General features: G+C 44.5%; 1 protein-coding gene across 1 annotated transcript in view; it reads left to right on the forward strand.

The window, feature by feature from the left end:
* The first annotated feature begins 1,328 nt into the window (after positions 1-1,328).
* The window catches only part of LOC100695032 (ras-related protein Rab-7L1), a 61,898-nt gene continuing 46,930 nt past the window's right edge, over positions 1,329-16,296 (forward strand). Inside the window, exon 1 of the mRNA XM_025901942.1 lies at positions 1,329-1,432. Coding sequence (XP_025757727.1) covers positions 1,403-1,432 — 30 coding nt within the window. The 5' untranslated portion in view covers positions 1,329-1,402. The remainder of the gene's footprint in view (positions 1,433-16,296) is intronic.

The raw sequence follows: 16,296 nt of genomic DNA on the forward strand, positions 1-16,296 counted from the left end.
TGAAAGGACTGCTCTCTGACTGTGAGCGTTAATGACTGAACCAGAACATGCTGCTGTGCTGAGCGGTGAAGTGGACGCCACCTCAGGCAGGCTCTGAAGTGTTTGTTTCATCACTTTTTCTCCTGTAATTTCATCTTTCTCTTTGTCTTCTGCTCAGTTTTTAATGGATGATGTTTTTAATCACCTGCTGTAACAGCATGTAACGCCATCATTAGGCACTACAAAGACTCAGGGCAGCGACAGGTCAGTGTGCTGCTGGATAGAAACCCAGACAGTAATGAGGGTGCAAGAGATAAAACAAGGAGATTCATTTGTTTAGCTGTCTGTTATCTGTCCCAGGTTCTGTCTCTGGCTGGATATTAGTTTGTAATCATTTAGTGACGGGCCAGGTCTGTTTCTGCTGAAGCTTCATAGGTGCAGGGCTACAGACTGAAATCCAAACCTTAAAGGCCGGCAGGATAAAAACAATCAAACCTTTTACTCACCCTCAGAGAATGTCAGAACAACAAAGACGAGTCTGTTCCATTTATTTGATTTCTTTCCATTTTATTTATAATGGCCCAGATCACAACAGTAGTTACCTCAGGTGCTTTATATAGTAAAGCACCTGAGGATTCCCAACAACCCCAACATTCAGGCAAGCCCTGTGATCCAGCACTCTGATTGGCTGTGCACTGTGTGAGGCACAGCAGCGATTCTCTTCAGGCAGTTTTCTGAAGACTGAACACACACAGGTGAGTGTCAGTGTGGAAGGCTAATTTTTCTCATTCTGTTCTGAAGTTTCGTAGCTGTCAGGCTTCTGCCCTTCTCTGGTTTATTGAGTTTTTCTGCCATCGCTCTAAATCTGGACCACATCCTCCAATAACGGTTGTCCACCTGGTGATGCGTAAGGAGCTTGATGATCTGAGGACCGAAGCTCATCCACATGCATCCCTCAGAGTGACTCTGAATGTGGTTCACAGGGCAAAAAACGTGACATGCTCACATTCAGGACAGGTGTGCATGTGCTCAATAATCCTGTTACCTGTGACCGGGACAGCAGAGGAGCTGCATGTGTGAGCGGGTAAACGCTGTGGCTCCTCTGGAAAGCAGGATGATGTCAGAATGGTTTTAAAGGACATTTTGTTCTAATTATCTCACTGCAGGTAAAGTGCACCATTATGTGGATGGCACTTTGGAGCTTTTCAAATCTGCAATAAAAATCCATAAAAACAGACACAACGAATCGATATCTGCCCCATCGTTACTTTATGGTTACTGGAAGCCTGTGTGTGGGCGGGACGCTGACGAGCGTCTGCTGCACAGGGTGGGGAGAAAGAAGAAGAAAAGAAGGTGCGAAAGGAGCTGTGAGGAGGAGGAGGAGGTGTGATGAGCTGCAGATAATAGACTGTTTGACATTTGGATGGACTCTCAGTGCAGAAACTCCCAGCAGGTAAATAACGCCTGTTCTCATTATCCTGAACACGCTCTTCAAAGCTCCCGCTGAGCTGAGCCTCCCCGGGAGCTCTTATTTTATCAGGTATAGCCGGTCTGGTTAGTGCCGCTGGTGTCAGATGGTACACATTTAACGCTAATTCAGTGAGCTCATTTCCAGCTTTTATTCTGGAATTTTCTTGGAGTAAAGGCCTTAGAGTGAGCGTCACGTCCTCACTGAGGATGTGTCACGTTTAGCTTACAGGAAAACACCGTCTCTGCAGCGCAGACTGACTCGGACTCTGTTTTTCTGGGTTAAATTATTTTTCAGTGTTAGCTGCACTCCCGTCCAGAGGGCGGTAGTAAAGCCCCTGAAGCTTTTTGGTAACCTATGAGTGCAGAAATTACCCCACCGAACTGTGTTATATAAATATGAAGTGTTTTGATGTATAGCCTGAAGCACATTTAAACTACAGAAGCTGAGCCTTTGACACAGGCACATTTCAAAATAAAAGATGAAGGGTGTGTTTTATTGTCTTAATTCACAGGGGTCATTAAAATGTGTTAATAATTTACAGATGATGATTCATCTCATAAATCGTGACCCCCTGCTCTCTCCTGCATAATCTGCCTTTAAAAGGTTAAAAGTATCGGCTCTGTATCGATTGATACCAAAATTCAAAATGAGGCTTTCATCAATCCGGTTGTTCAGTCTGACGTCACTGGCCGTGTCTGGGCCTAAACTCCGCTGCAGGTCCATATATCAAACGATCACTGTGGCATTACTGAGAGTTGAAAAACTGTCTAAAGTCTTTCATCTTTAATAAAATGATCAGTGTTCTGCTCTACCAGGTGTAACAATTGAGTTTAACATCCAGGCATCCATGAAAATGGAATTTATGACATTTAACGGCGTTAGAAGTTAGCAGGAAGTTAGCTCGCTAGCTTCCATCTAAATACAATATAGCATGTCCTGACTGCGGGGTTTTGGAAAAAAATTCAAACGTACAGCTCTGCTATCACTTCCAACATAAATGAAGACAGAAAACTAAACAGCAGTGACGTTTGTAGGGTTACTGAAGTTTGGCTAGCTGCTATATAATGATGTGCTACGTGACCGCTAGCGACACAGCTATGTTAGCATAATATAAACAAGCTAACTTTTTTTCCACTCGATAAAAGTTAACGTGAGTGTTCTCAGTGGTCAGGAACAAATGTAATAGCATGGCAGGATGCTGTAAAAGGACTAAACTTCAGCCAGGAGAACAAGTGAGATAATCCATCCACAATACGAGGTTAGTTATTCATATACTGCTGCATGGGCTGTGCTGTAGTTACATCGTAAGGTTTTAAAAACTGAGCTTAAATAAATGATTAGCAGTAATAAAAGCCGAGGGAGGTCAACAGTGATCACTGACTGTTTTTAGGAGCTTTTTGAGATTAAATAGAAGAAAATACAAAACATTAAACATGTTAACAACACAAAAGCCATATTAAACGCAGACTACTTTAGGCCCGGAAGTAGGATTCGTCACGTCATCACTGAACAACCGGATAAGACCTGAACTGACACCATGAAGTCCTCAGAGATCAGGTGAGCAGCAGGCCAACTCTCACCTGGACGGCAGGCTTCATGCTAGAGGTGGGCGGATCGATCCAAATATCGATAGTATCGATACCAACACTAGTATTGGTATCGCATCGATACTAGCACGATTGGATTGATACTTTGCTTTTATCTTTCAAGTTCAACATGTAGCCCCCTGAACTGTGTCAATTATTCCTTTGGAAAAAATAAACCTCAAACGTGCACTATGAAAAATGTCCGAACCTTTTTGTGTGCTTTACAGACAGAAACACTGACATACCAGGTCTCCAAAAACCCAGTTTCAAAACACACGACAAGCTGAAGGGTGTGTTTTGTTGTGTTAACTAATTATTGTGGAAAGCAACAATCACAGTGCTATAGTGGTGATTAAAATGTGTTCAGAGATTTCATCTCATAAGTCATGGCACACTACCCTCTCCCCAATTAGCTGCCTGATTGCCTTTGCAGTGTGGAGGAGCACGACTGTGAATGAGTGTGAATGTTGAATGTTGAATGTTGTTGTTGAAATGTCCAGGGAAGATATATACGTGTTCAAGTAGCGTCAATTAACCTCAGGTTTTTTTATTTCTATGTGATAATTCTTCATAACTAAACAATAAGACCAAGTAGTCTGATGTCCTGTAATCATTATGAAGCTATAATTTGAAATAAAATAACACATTAAGCTTTTGAACAAAGTATTGGTATCGGATCAGCATCGTTGATACCACCCTGAATTTTACTTGGAATTGGATCGGAAAGGAAATCAGTGGTATCGCACACAGTGTTGGGGAGTAACGGAATACATGTACCGCCGTTATGTATTTAAAATACAAAATATGAGTAACTGTATTCCGTTACAGTTACTGTTTAAAAAGGTGGTATTTAGAATACAGTTACTTTGTTGAAATAAATGGATTACACGACTGTTTGGGTTTTGTTTGACAGCTACGTTCTGTTGTTCCAGGCGGCAGCGTTGCAGTTGCCATGGTTACAGGGTGACGCGCTCTCTCTGCGACTGTGTGTTTCCTGGGTGAGAGAGCGCTTTTTGTTGTTGTTGTTGTGCTAAGCTAATAGGCAGAATGCTACAGGCATAGCCCTAAAGAATGTAGCATCATGGGCAGTGTAGTCCGTGCTGCAGGGAGAATGGACTGCCATACACGTTATGTGTCTGTGAGCGAGGGAGGGAGAGAAAGGAAAAGTCCGAGCTGTCACGGAGCAAAAACGAGAGCTGGAAGCATGTAAATATAATAATAACCACAGCAGCCAAGAAGAGTGCCTGACGAGCCCAGCTGTAAGTAAGCTATTAAGACTCGACTGTACACTGTGTTCGTGTTTTCCTCCGAAACAATAAGTTCCGTTGGAGCAGCCTTTCAACGCCTCTCTCTGTCTCTCGCTAGCAAAGTGACCCAGACAACAAAGTAAAGCTAGTTTTAGGCTACGAGTCCGACGTATTAGCCAGAGGTCCCTTTACTACGGTTCGGAGCCGCGGACCTCCAGTAATAGTACTAAATCACATAGCAATAGTCAGTATAAGCTTTTAATGATATAAGTTTGCATATGATAGAATACTGCATGATGACCTCTTTATAACTCAGACTGTTTTCGTTCACTGTGACCTGTTATCATGCAGGGAAGGAGCAGTACCTGCTAGATAAGAGCTTAATAAGCAGTTTCACTTTGTACCAGGTAGAGGAGCCTCTCCTGGCACGCGCACACACACACACACACACATATTCGCACATGCTCACGCATCAACATTCCACTGAACAAACGTATTCACTGTTGTATTACTCTTCTTGTGTATAAATAAAGACCAGGGCAGTGGCAGAGCGCGAGTCTCGGAGCCCTCACTCCAAGTGCGAGTGCTCTGTGGCTGCCCTTGCATGCAAGTAAAACTGTGTGTTTCTCCTCTCTGATTCTCAGCTGAAGAAGTGTCTTAGAGTACATCTCTTGACAGCATGATAATATATTAAGTAATCCAAAGTATTTAGAATACGTTACTCTCATTGAGTAACGTAACGGAATACGTTACAAAATACATTTTGGGGCATGTAATCTGTAATCTGTAGTGGAATACATTTTAAAAGTAACCTTCCCAACACTGATCGCACATCACTACTTCACGCCTTCAGTGACGTCCATCTTTACATGAAGTCAGACTTGGTAAAGAACAAAGTGCTTGTTCAGGACTTCAGGCTGATCTGTGGTTGCATCACGTGATCAGCTGCCGTGATGAGAGGAGCTCCTCTCAGACTCATTTGGTGCTTTTTAGGACTTCTGTACATCACAGAAAAGAAACTCCCATCCAAACTAAATGTAAATACACGAGTCATATTTTGTGTTTAATATGAAAGCGACCTCGGGCGTTCAGCATGTCGCTCTCTGATCTCCTGCAGGTCACCAGTCAAGCTGCAGAAATGATCACACACTGACGCTGAGTTTAAACACACAGATTAAATCTGATCAGAGAAAATGTGCAAGTGTTTGACTGAGAAAACAAACGAGTTCGTTCTGTTTATGTCCAAACAAAGAAAGCTCGAGGCATCGATCAGATCCTCCTTTGATCTGTGTGAACCTTTCATTTGACTGGTGTGTATTTTACAGCGTCTGAAGCACTCGATGTCTCCGTGGGGCTTCTTTGATCAGGCCACCTTTCAAACACACATTTACAGTCTTTGGTACTGTCACTGTGATCATTTAAAAAACTCGCTTAGACTTCAGGAAGTTATTTTGAGTGTGTGGGGAAAGATGGCTAACGCTGACAGTCGGTGGTGTTGAAATACCCTGAAGAACATTCACCTGAGGAGAAACCTGTGACATCACAGCCTGTCCTGATCAACAACACGACAGGCTAACAAATCCTTGTTTTTTGTTAGAGCTCAAAGTCGTTATCAGAGACTCTGTATATACACAGAGCGGAGACACCGGGGGAACAAAACACAGCTGAACTAGAGCTAATAATGACACACAGGAAATAAAAGTAAAAGCAAGGCATAACAAAATAAAACAGCACATAGCAAGAACACAGAGACAAAGGCTCCACAAGATATAAGGGGACGCTGACGGGCGCTAGATTAGAGTAAAGCTCAGACTCTAATATGAATAAGTCCACAAACCCAAATACAAAGTATGAAGAATAAAAGAAAAACTTGGAAAAAATACAAACTAAGAACTTTGAACAACCAAAGCAGAATGTTTAAAGTTTGATTTAAACTTCACAAAACTCTGAATTTGAGGTTTCAGATGCCAGGAGTGTTTCAGGGACTGTGTGAGATGAATCCATGGACTTCCTGGATATATCCCGCACTCACACGCTGTTAGGAACAGCAGCAGTGCTGGGAGAGCTCCAGATCTGCAGCAGGAGACCACCTTGAAGGAGAGATGACCTGACTTTAAATAATGTCTTTGCTGGTTGACTTTAGAAGCTTGTTTTGGACATACAGTTTTAGGTAGGTGTGGAAAAAATGCTGTAAACAAAGAATGATATAAATGATTGTTTATTGGCCCCAAATGTATTCTGCAGCTGGACAACGAGCCCAAACACACAGCCAAAGTCATTAAAAACTATCTTCATCGTGAAGAAGAACAAGAAGTCCTGGAAGTGATGGCATGGCCCCCACAGAGCCCTGATCTCAACATCACCGAGTGTGTCTGGGATTACAAGAAGAGACGGAAGGATGTGAGGAAGCCGACATCCACAGAAGATCTGTGGTTAGTTCTCCAAGATGGAACGACCTACCAGCCGAGTTCCTTCAAAATCTGTGCGCAAGTGTACCTAGAAGAAGGCAAAGGGTGATACCCACCAAACAGATTCCTCTTTTGTTCATTCACTGCTATACATATATATATATATAGTGTACTGTATAAATATATACAGTACAGAATAAACAATGACACTTCCTCCTGGTAGATATTAGTGATATTAGGGCACAATAGCACATGAATGTGTCCAAATTAAAGCCATTAAAGTCACAAATGTGGACGTTTTTCCTCCCTTACACCAAAATAAGGTGTCTGCGGATAAAGAAACGTTTTTCCTTGTGCAGACTTCCTGTTTGCAGACTTGTAGACTTGCAGTGAAAACTCTGACGCTAGCACCTTGGCGTGCTGACATCACGCTGTAACGCTGAGTGTTTGTGCTGCCTGTAAAGTTGTCTCCTGTATTTAAGACAGACAGTGAGGCGGTGGGGTGGTTAGATGAGCACGCTCAGACTGATATGAGCTACAAGCAGGGACAGTAAACTGGACTTACACAGAGCTGCCACTGCAGCGAGGCACCGGCTTCACAGAAGATCGCATTCCCCTCGTCCTCACCCGCTGCTCACACGCTGCTCAGGGGGTTTCCTCTGTTAGCTGCACATCCTGATCTGCTTTGGCATTTCTTTTCTTCTCTCGTGTTCTTTTCACAGCATCGGTTAGAACAAATGTAAGAGTACCAAGTAATCTGTGAGCATGCTCAGTGTGACTTTTTCACCCCAGCACTGAGTCATAATGGCCTCCTAATGCACACCTGTTGGACTCTGGATGGACGGACAGATAATGTTGAACTAATTAATAATGACAATCCATCCTGTGGATTATTCTGACTTTGTTTCTGTGCACTGTCGCAGCGCCGATGCTTCGTGTGCATGCAGCTGTCTGTGGAGGCCTTCCTGAGCACATCATGCATGCTGAGTGTCTGAAGGCCTAACACAATGTAAATGCAGAGCAGCCCAAGCCCAGCAGTTAGTTTAGCTGCACCGTACTCGGATCCATGTTTGGGTGAAGCGTGGGTCTTACAGGCAGGAAGAAGTACTGTGGCCAGGATGATGAAGAGGGAGCGTCACTGTCCTGCAGGCCAGACCACGATGGCGACTCCTGTTTGGAGTCAGCGGCAGCTTCTGGTTCTTTTTAATGTCTGTGAATATTAAGTGGTGATTTATTCATCTCTGTGGAAATGTTTATCTGGAGCTGTGGGCTCCACATGCTGAGGTTTAGCTGTGCTGTGTCTCCTTTAATCACTCCTGAAAAACATGAAAAACAATTTTTAACATGAAAGTTGGATGATAAGAAAGAAACCCTGAAACTCTCCATCAGCTGTTTATAGTCTGCACCGAGTGTTTAAAAGCAGTCGTACTCATCATAATGTGCTTAACATGATCGCTGTGCTTTCTTACACATGAGTTCTCAGCCACTGCCTTCAGTAATACTGCAGTAATACATGTTTTACTCTGCTACTCTAGGTCAAACTGGTCAAACAGCACACGGAGATAAAAACACGACTGATTGTTAGGTTGTATTCACAAAGCAAAAATCAGAAGTACCTGACTCCGTGGTATAATTCTCAAACACGTAGCCTAAAGCAGATGACTCGTAAGCTGGAGAGGAAATGGCGTGTCACAAATTTAGAGGATCATCATTCATCATATTCATGTTTATCCATAAGACTGGTGGAGAATTATGTGTCTGTATTAAACACTGACGCTCATCATCAAACACTCTCCTCCTGCTGTCGGCACTCAGAGCTCTGAGGGATCTTCAGGAATGGTGACACCATTTTTTTCCAGAGATCTGATTGGTCAGTAGGCAGTGGCTCCATACTTGTGGAAACCTACAGTTGCGTGGATAAGAGGAAGTCCTGCTTCACGGTGCTGATCCCTGAGTAAACCGATCAGCTCCTGATCTTCTCGTCAAACTGTACAACTGTGAGAAATATTCAGTGCAGAGCAGCATTTTTCCAAACTGTGAATACATCAGCTGAGAGACTATTTCAAATCTAGACTTTCTATTTTAAGACAAACTGAGTGATGTGAGGCTCATTAGAGGAAGATCATCACTGTGGGAGCAAAGCATCGGACAGAAAATCACACTACAAACAGCCCTGAGAGGTGAGCAAGAGAGGCGCTGTCGTACCTGTGTGAGGGACCCACACCTGTGCTTGGCTGCATATTAAGGTCACAGGGAGTCCTCCCTGGGAATGTTTGGAGGGTTACACTCAGCCTCGTTGTGTCACCGGGCATCACAGAGTTTTACTTTCACTCTTCCTGGTCTGTTAGTTTCTTTCAAACCTTCTGGGTCTCCTCCCCGTTTTCGCTTTGGTGACATCAGAGTGTCTCACCTGTCACAGGTGTGTGCTCGCTGAGATGTCACAGCTCCTCGATGCTAAAGCTGTTTCTCCTCTGTGGGGTCAGGATGGTGGCGATAATGGTCATCGTTGTCATTTCTTTCAGAGTTTAAATAAAGATTTTTCATGTGACGTTTTTTCTGTCAGTAAGTTTCAGGACATCCCGAGAGCTTCAGCGCCGCCGAGCAGCCGCCGTCACCGACAGAAACAAATGACAGGGCGGGACAGCTGTGTACATAGCAACAAAAACCATCATACAACTGTGTGTGTGTGTCTGTGTGTGTGTAAAGTGGGGAGCTAATGAGCTCAACAGCTGTGCAGGAAGGAGGCTAATAATCACCGACAGAAACTAATCAGAGGCCTCGCGGGCAGAAACATGTTTGTGTTAGTGAGTCACATGAAGACACAAAGTTTCTGATGCTCAGTAATAATGTTTGTTTGTGTTGTTGCAATTATTCCAATGATGATCGTCTGTCTGTGTACCGAGCATGAAAATGTTGATGGGAAGCCATAAAATCTCTCTGCTGCAGCACAAACATGATTTCAGCCACGATGATCTTCATGAGTCACCAACAGATTAAATGGTGCAAACATCTCGCCGTATTACAGCTTTGCTTTCATTGGTTTCTCAGTCTGAGCATGAACACTGACAGCAATAAGCTCAGTATGTATGTGAGGGCCACATCTGGATGAGATGGTGCAGGACTGGCCTTAAAACCAAACTGAAGTTTCAGCTTTTCTCTCTGAAGGCCAAATATTCTCGTTTCGTTCATCTTTCAGTTTCTTCTTTTCACGGCAGCAGGAGGCTAAGCTGGTCACCGTCCTCCCCAACAGCTCTTTTCAGTTCCTCGTGGAGGATCCTGAGCTGTTGACCACAGCAGATATAGACTACACTGTCTTCGGTGGGTTGTGGGTGTCCGCCCAGGTCGGCATGTCTGACAAACTTCCACATGCCCAATCCTTGTTAGCGGCCCCTCATTCTGGTGTCCGTTGACTGTGGCTGGACAGGAAACCAGAAACTTTGACTCTGGCTCAGCTCTTTCTTCACCCCAACGGTCTGATACAAGGCCCACATTATTGCTAACACCACACCTGATAGGTTTGTAGCATAAACCTATTCGCTGGAACGTTCAAGACAATTCAGTTACACAGCAAAAAGCACCAAGCAGGCAAAGTTCTTTATGTTTCTCGTGCACGGGAGAGAACTGGACAAACGCTTCGCTTGACCCCAGTTGCTCTCGTCCGCTCCCCCGTAACACTGCTCTTTTATTGAGGTTACATGAATATACATAGGTTCATTGACATATGACATCTTACATAGGTATGCATGTGGACAAAGAATACCTTGTCTGTGTGTCATGTAAGTATGTGTGTGTGTGTGTGTGTGTGTGGGGTCAAGATGTGACCCCATGAAGACTCCCCAAAGCTGGAGCCAGGAGTCTAGCGGTACATCTGAACAAAAGGCTCTTACACTCAAACAGATATATGTGTGTTTGCTATACCATATATCAGAAAGAGAAGATACGACCTCTTCTCATGACCCTAGGAGGTGTGTGATCTATGCCAGGACACCCTGAAGAGGAGTGAACGCACTCCCCTCTTCATGCTACACAGAGTTGTTACAGACCTCCTAGGATGAGACATTCTTTCAATATGCAGTCAACTATATACTTCTAAACACAAATGATTATATGTTTCTCAATACAAATGACAATAATAAAATGTAAATCCAACAACACCCATAAATCACCGGCGTCCTGCTAACGCGTGCCGATTGGTCTTTAAGCGTTTGGGACAGGACGCCCTCCATCGATGGCTCCAGTTTCTAATCTGTAGCTCCCCCGGCGTCAGCAGTGGCGTTAAAGCCCAGCAGGAGCTTCACGTGTTTGTTTGACTGACGTCTCAGTCAGCAGTTTTCACCTGGAAACAAAAATATCTCTTCATTATATTCTGACTGCTGTGCACTCGCCTTCACTAACAGCCTGCTGAGGCTCCTTGAAGGACATTCAAAGCTCTTCTTTGGATGTTTTGTTCCCTGTCAGGATGATCCCACGCTGCTTCAGTCATGCTGAGGTCCAGCTCTGTTCCCCCGTGCGTTTCTATCCAGCTGTGCTTTCACTGTGTTTGGATCATTTTCATGCTGAAACATGAAGCTGATGTTTCCAGATGATCCTGCACGGTGGATCAGACTCCTCAGTTTATCAAAGCTCTCCAACAGCAGTGACTGACCTGATCTGCCTCACAGATGGCTGCAGACTGCTGGACCTCCTCCTGACCTCCTCCCACACACTGACCATGATGTGGATCCATCTCTCCATCAGACCTGTTCCTCTGATTTCCTCTGACTTCTCTTTGTCTGTCTGACAGGCTCACCGGGTTCATCAGTGATCTGAGCACGCACGCTGCTGTGTGCATACAAACAGGAAGTGACATAAGAAAAGCCGCAGATTGTTTTTACTTTGATGTTTGTTTTTTGGACTCAGAGGGGAATAAATGAGTGTTTGTGAAAATAAAAATGGGACACAGAAGAATTTGAGCTTTTTTTCAGCGCTGGAGTGGAAGAAAAAAGCTGCTGAAAAGATGAAGATGGATCCAGTAAAGACATGAAAACTTGATGGGAAAGGGAAGATCAGATCACTGTGGCATGGAGTTTGTGATCTTGCATTCAGAGTAAGAGGAAAACGTGACAGCAGCTCTGTGACGGCCCGACGAGCCGAGGGAGAGGAAGAAGAGAGAAAAAGCAGTGTCCTTTTTCATTTCCTTCCTTAGTTTCTTCCTTGGTCTGAGTGTCAGTGTGTTCCTCTGGCCATGTGTTAACTCGAGTGTGTCCAGGAGGGGGGCAGGGGTGGCACCAGCCCCCTCCGGCAGCCTCTGGTGGTGCAGCATCGAAGAGTTTTACACATCAGGGAATCAATGAATTTTCCACTGTGACTGTTAAACTGCAGGTCAGATCCTGTGCAGCTCCATGTTTCACATAATAAATGTGAAAAATCACTTTATCCTACTCTGACTTCATCTCTGCTGAAATCAGCAGATTTCCTGCAGATATGTATCCACACGCACGTGCATGGAGACGTGGCTCTGAGCATCTGTGTGGGAGGAGCTTATTTTCTAATAAGCTGTGTTTGATATCTCTGCTGATCAGGGAGAGCGAGCTCTGAATCATTCACAATAGCATCTGTATTAAATATGAATAATTAAAATCAGTATCGTGAAGCCTTCATCACACAAACACAATGAAATGCACTGACACGCACCACTGTGATGATGACGGCTGCGGGGTCCACGTCTCACCCCGACAGGCTGTGATAAAGACAGATTTCTATTTTATTTAGTTTTCCAAGTTCACAAAATCATTTTTGAAAGGCTTTTAAAGATTTTTTTTTAAATGACTGTTATTGTTTTTATCATGATGGCGGTGAAGATGAAGCCCGAGGCTTGGATGGAGCTTTGAGGATGGAGGGGGAGATAGGAGGAGGGAGAGCAAAGATCTAAATGACACAGAGTGGAGGCTGATTGGCTCAAAGAAGGCGAGCAGGAAGGTGATTGGACTAGAGCAATGATGTCAGACTGACACCAATTAAAGAGACGAGCAGCAGAAACTCAGACTTACACACCGCTTCAGGTTGTAGTTTCAGTGCTCTGCAGCGGGACTTCGAGCTGCATCGACTTTATGGACGTCGTTATCAGGCTGACAGACGGGCGCATGCATACGACGACGTTAATTATCAGACAATCAGAGCAGATGAGTCTGACCGTCAGTCACAGACACAGGAACTTCCACAGCAATAAATCCACAATGGATTTATTCTGTTGTGTTTCTGTTTTGTCCTTTTTCTCTGCGTTTCCTTGGTGACAGTTTGGATATTTATGTGTAAAGAGCAGAAACTGGAACCTGCAGACGGTCTGCTGGTTTCCAAAAGTTGAATCTGTTCATCTGGACGTAGCGTTTTGTGGGAGAAACGTTTCGTCACTCATCCAAGTGACTTCTTCAGTCTCAGCTGACTGCAGGTTTCCCCAAACCTTATAAACAGTACATTTGCATAATGACTGAAACCAGCCCACTGAAGGAACAATGGGCTGTGAGGTCAGTTCCTTAATCATAATATGCAAATTCTCATGACCATTGATCAACAACCACTGACCAAAACCCACTGATCAAAGAACACTGATCAATGGCCATGAGTCCCATTCACAGAGAGTTGGGGAATGGCTGCAATCCCAGCATTGTAAGATGGTGACAGATGTACCCTTAGGCCCCCTCCTCGATTCAGAGATGGTCTTTCCCTTTTCACGTAAATGGCCTCCTTGACTCCGCCCTCAAACCAGCGTTCCTCCCTGTCCAGGATGTGTACATCCTCATCATTGAAAGAGTGTCCACTGGCCTGTAGGTGTAAATAAACTGCAGAGTCCTGGCCTGATGAGGTTGCTCTTCTGTGTTGTGCCATCCGCTTCGCTAGAGGTTGTTTGGTTTCCCCGATGTATAAATCCTGGCAATCCTCCTGGCACTTAACAGCGTACACTATGTTACTCTGTTTGTGTCGGGGGACCCGATCCTTGGGGTGGACCAGTTTTTGGCGCAGCGTATTTTGGGGTTTAAAAGCCACAGAGACCCGGTGTTTAGAAAAAATGCGTCTCAACTGCTCCGATACTCCTGACACATACGGGATCACTATGGGTTTTCTCTTAGGCAGTGGTTGTCCTTCTCTCCTGGATCGGCTGGAGCTTTCTTTAGGAGCCTTCCCAGCTTTGACAAAAGTCCAGCTGGGATAACCACATTTACTCAGGGCCTTCTTGATGTGCTGTTCTTCTGCCTCCCTGGCCGCTGTGTCAGTGGGGATGGTGTTCGCTCTGTGTTGTAGCGTCCTGATGACACCCAGTTTATGCTCCAGTGGATGATGAGAGTCAAACCTTAGATACTGATCCGTATGTGTAGGTTTATGGTACACGTCAGCTTTTAGATGTCCCCCATTACTGATGGAAATCTCACAGTCTAAGAAGGCTAACCTGCCACTTTTCATGTCCTCCCTGGTGAATTTGATGTGCCGGTCCACCGAGTTAATGTGATCCGTGAAATGTAGTACGTCCTGAGATTTGATTTTCACCCAGGTGTCATCCACATATCTGAACCAATGGCTTGGTGGTGATCCAGGGTAGGATAGCAACGCCCTCTTTTCCACTTCTTCCATGTACAAATTGGCCACGATGGGTGAAACTGGGGAGCCCATGGCACACCCATGTTTCTGCCTGTAGAACTGACCCTTGTATGTGAAGTAGGTGGAATGAAGAGGTCTGCTGGTTTGATTTTCCTGTTTCTGGTTTCAAAGAGGCGAGAAAATCAGCTCGACTGACAGGAAGCCAGATCTACCTGCAGGTACAGCTGACCCTGACAGCAGCTTCAGAATAAAAGCTAAAAGTGACTTTTACACTGAATGAATCGATTGTATCAGTGACAGAGCAGAGCCACTCTGCTGTCAGTACACTGATCCATGCTTGTGATTGGTCAGATGCTGGCAGCAGCGCCCCTTCCACATGTGAGTGAGCTGATAACCAGCGTCATGTGACCACTGATGCAGGGTTCTGGTTTGTCCCCAATCAGACACTCGACAGCTGTAAGCATCTGTGTGACAAATACGTGCTTCTTCAAAGGTCAAAGGTGAATCCTGCCTTCTCTCAGGAGGCACTTATCCTCACAGGGACACGAGAACAGCGTTGGGGAACATGACTAAAGAATTTATAACTCCTGTGTTTAATATGAGGCATGAGCAGAGCAGGGTTTAAATCATCCATCATGTTATAATCAGTGACAGTTAAGAGGAGAAACTCTCTGGTTTTTAATGTTTGTAGTAAAACAGACAGTTTGAGGCCAACGGCCCCAGAAATGAGGGACGGCTAATAAACCTGGGCCGCCTTATAAATGCTTCTACTGACCATTTACACACGATGTAGAGTCTATTAAACTACAACAACCTGCGAACAGTGCACATAAATATGGAGCATGGTCTTAAGAGAGGCAAGGCTGAGTATAACCGCCCATACATTCCCAGGGAGAGACCTGTGCTGATGTGGAGCAGGCTTATTCAGATAAGGAGGAATTCGCAGTTATGCACATTTAAAAGGATAAGTGCGGCTTTTTTCACATTATCGTTAATTTAAGGTGAAAAACTGGAATAATTCAGGGAAAAGATGATGCACTCTTCACTCTGTCTGCTTCTTTGTTGGGTTACTGTGGTGCTGGTGTTGTTGGTGTTGCTGTGTGGTCATCTACTGTACGCTTCAGCAGAGGCTCCATCTTTAAAGCCCTCACAGACCAAGCAGGATTTCTTCGGTTATCCACTTTTCATCCACCTGTTTTTCAGTTTGAAGATAATATTAGATAAGTCTTTATTGTCATTGCAGTCAATAACACAACAGTGAATTTTGCCTTTATGTCAGTAACAGATGTTAAACTAAGTTTAATTTTCCTTCAGTAACAGTAACGATGGGCTGTTGTATGGATGACTGTCAGTACAGTACGGTCCATTCTGGGATAAATCCCAGCATTGTGTTCACTGATCTCAGTTTGTGTGTCGAGGTGCTGAAGTTGTGACTCTACCTCTGACCTTTAAAAGATGGCCTTTTCAAAAACTCCTCTTCTCTTTTTACTGACAGGTAAGCACACAACACCAGTGACATTTACCTCACCACCTGCCTACACGCACACGCACACACACACACACACACACACAGCTCCTGCTGTCTCCTTACATAGCAGCTCTTACCTGATGAATGAAACCTGATACCTGGTGTTATACCAGCAAATTCACCCTGACCACCAAGTGTTGGAGCGCAGCTGCAGGACGGGGAATCACCTCAAAATAACTCGATGGAAGCAGCTGCGGCTCTCGTCGTGAGTCACAGGAGTCTTAAAGGAAAAGAAGAGAGTCACAAAACAGGATCATCAGCTTTATTTCTTTATTATTATTTTATTATAAAGAGAAATGTAGCTCCCAGTCCTGAAGCAGCTCAGACCTGAATGCTTTCTAATGTCCAGCGGGGGGCGACTTCTCTGAGGTCTGATTTGATAGAAGTCCAGGAAAAAATCAGCATCTTGCTCAGCTGATCTCTGAGTTGACAGTGTAAGAGGCCACGCCCCCAATAATGGAGACTTTAACTTATCTATAGAAAACTGCAGGGTTTAGTGTTTCCA

The sequence above is a fragment of the Oreochromis niloticus genome, linkage group LG20, assembly GCF_001858045.2.
Source record: "Oreochromis niloticus isolate F11D_XX linkage group LG20, O_niloticus_UMD_NMBU, whole genome shotgun sequence".
Taxonomy (NCBI): Eukaryota; Metazoa; Chordata; class Actinopteri; order Cichliformes; family Cichlidae; genus Oreochromis; species Oreochromis niloticus.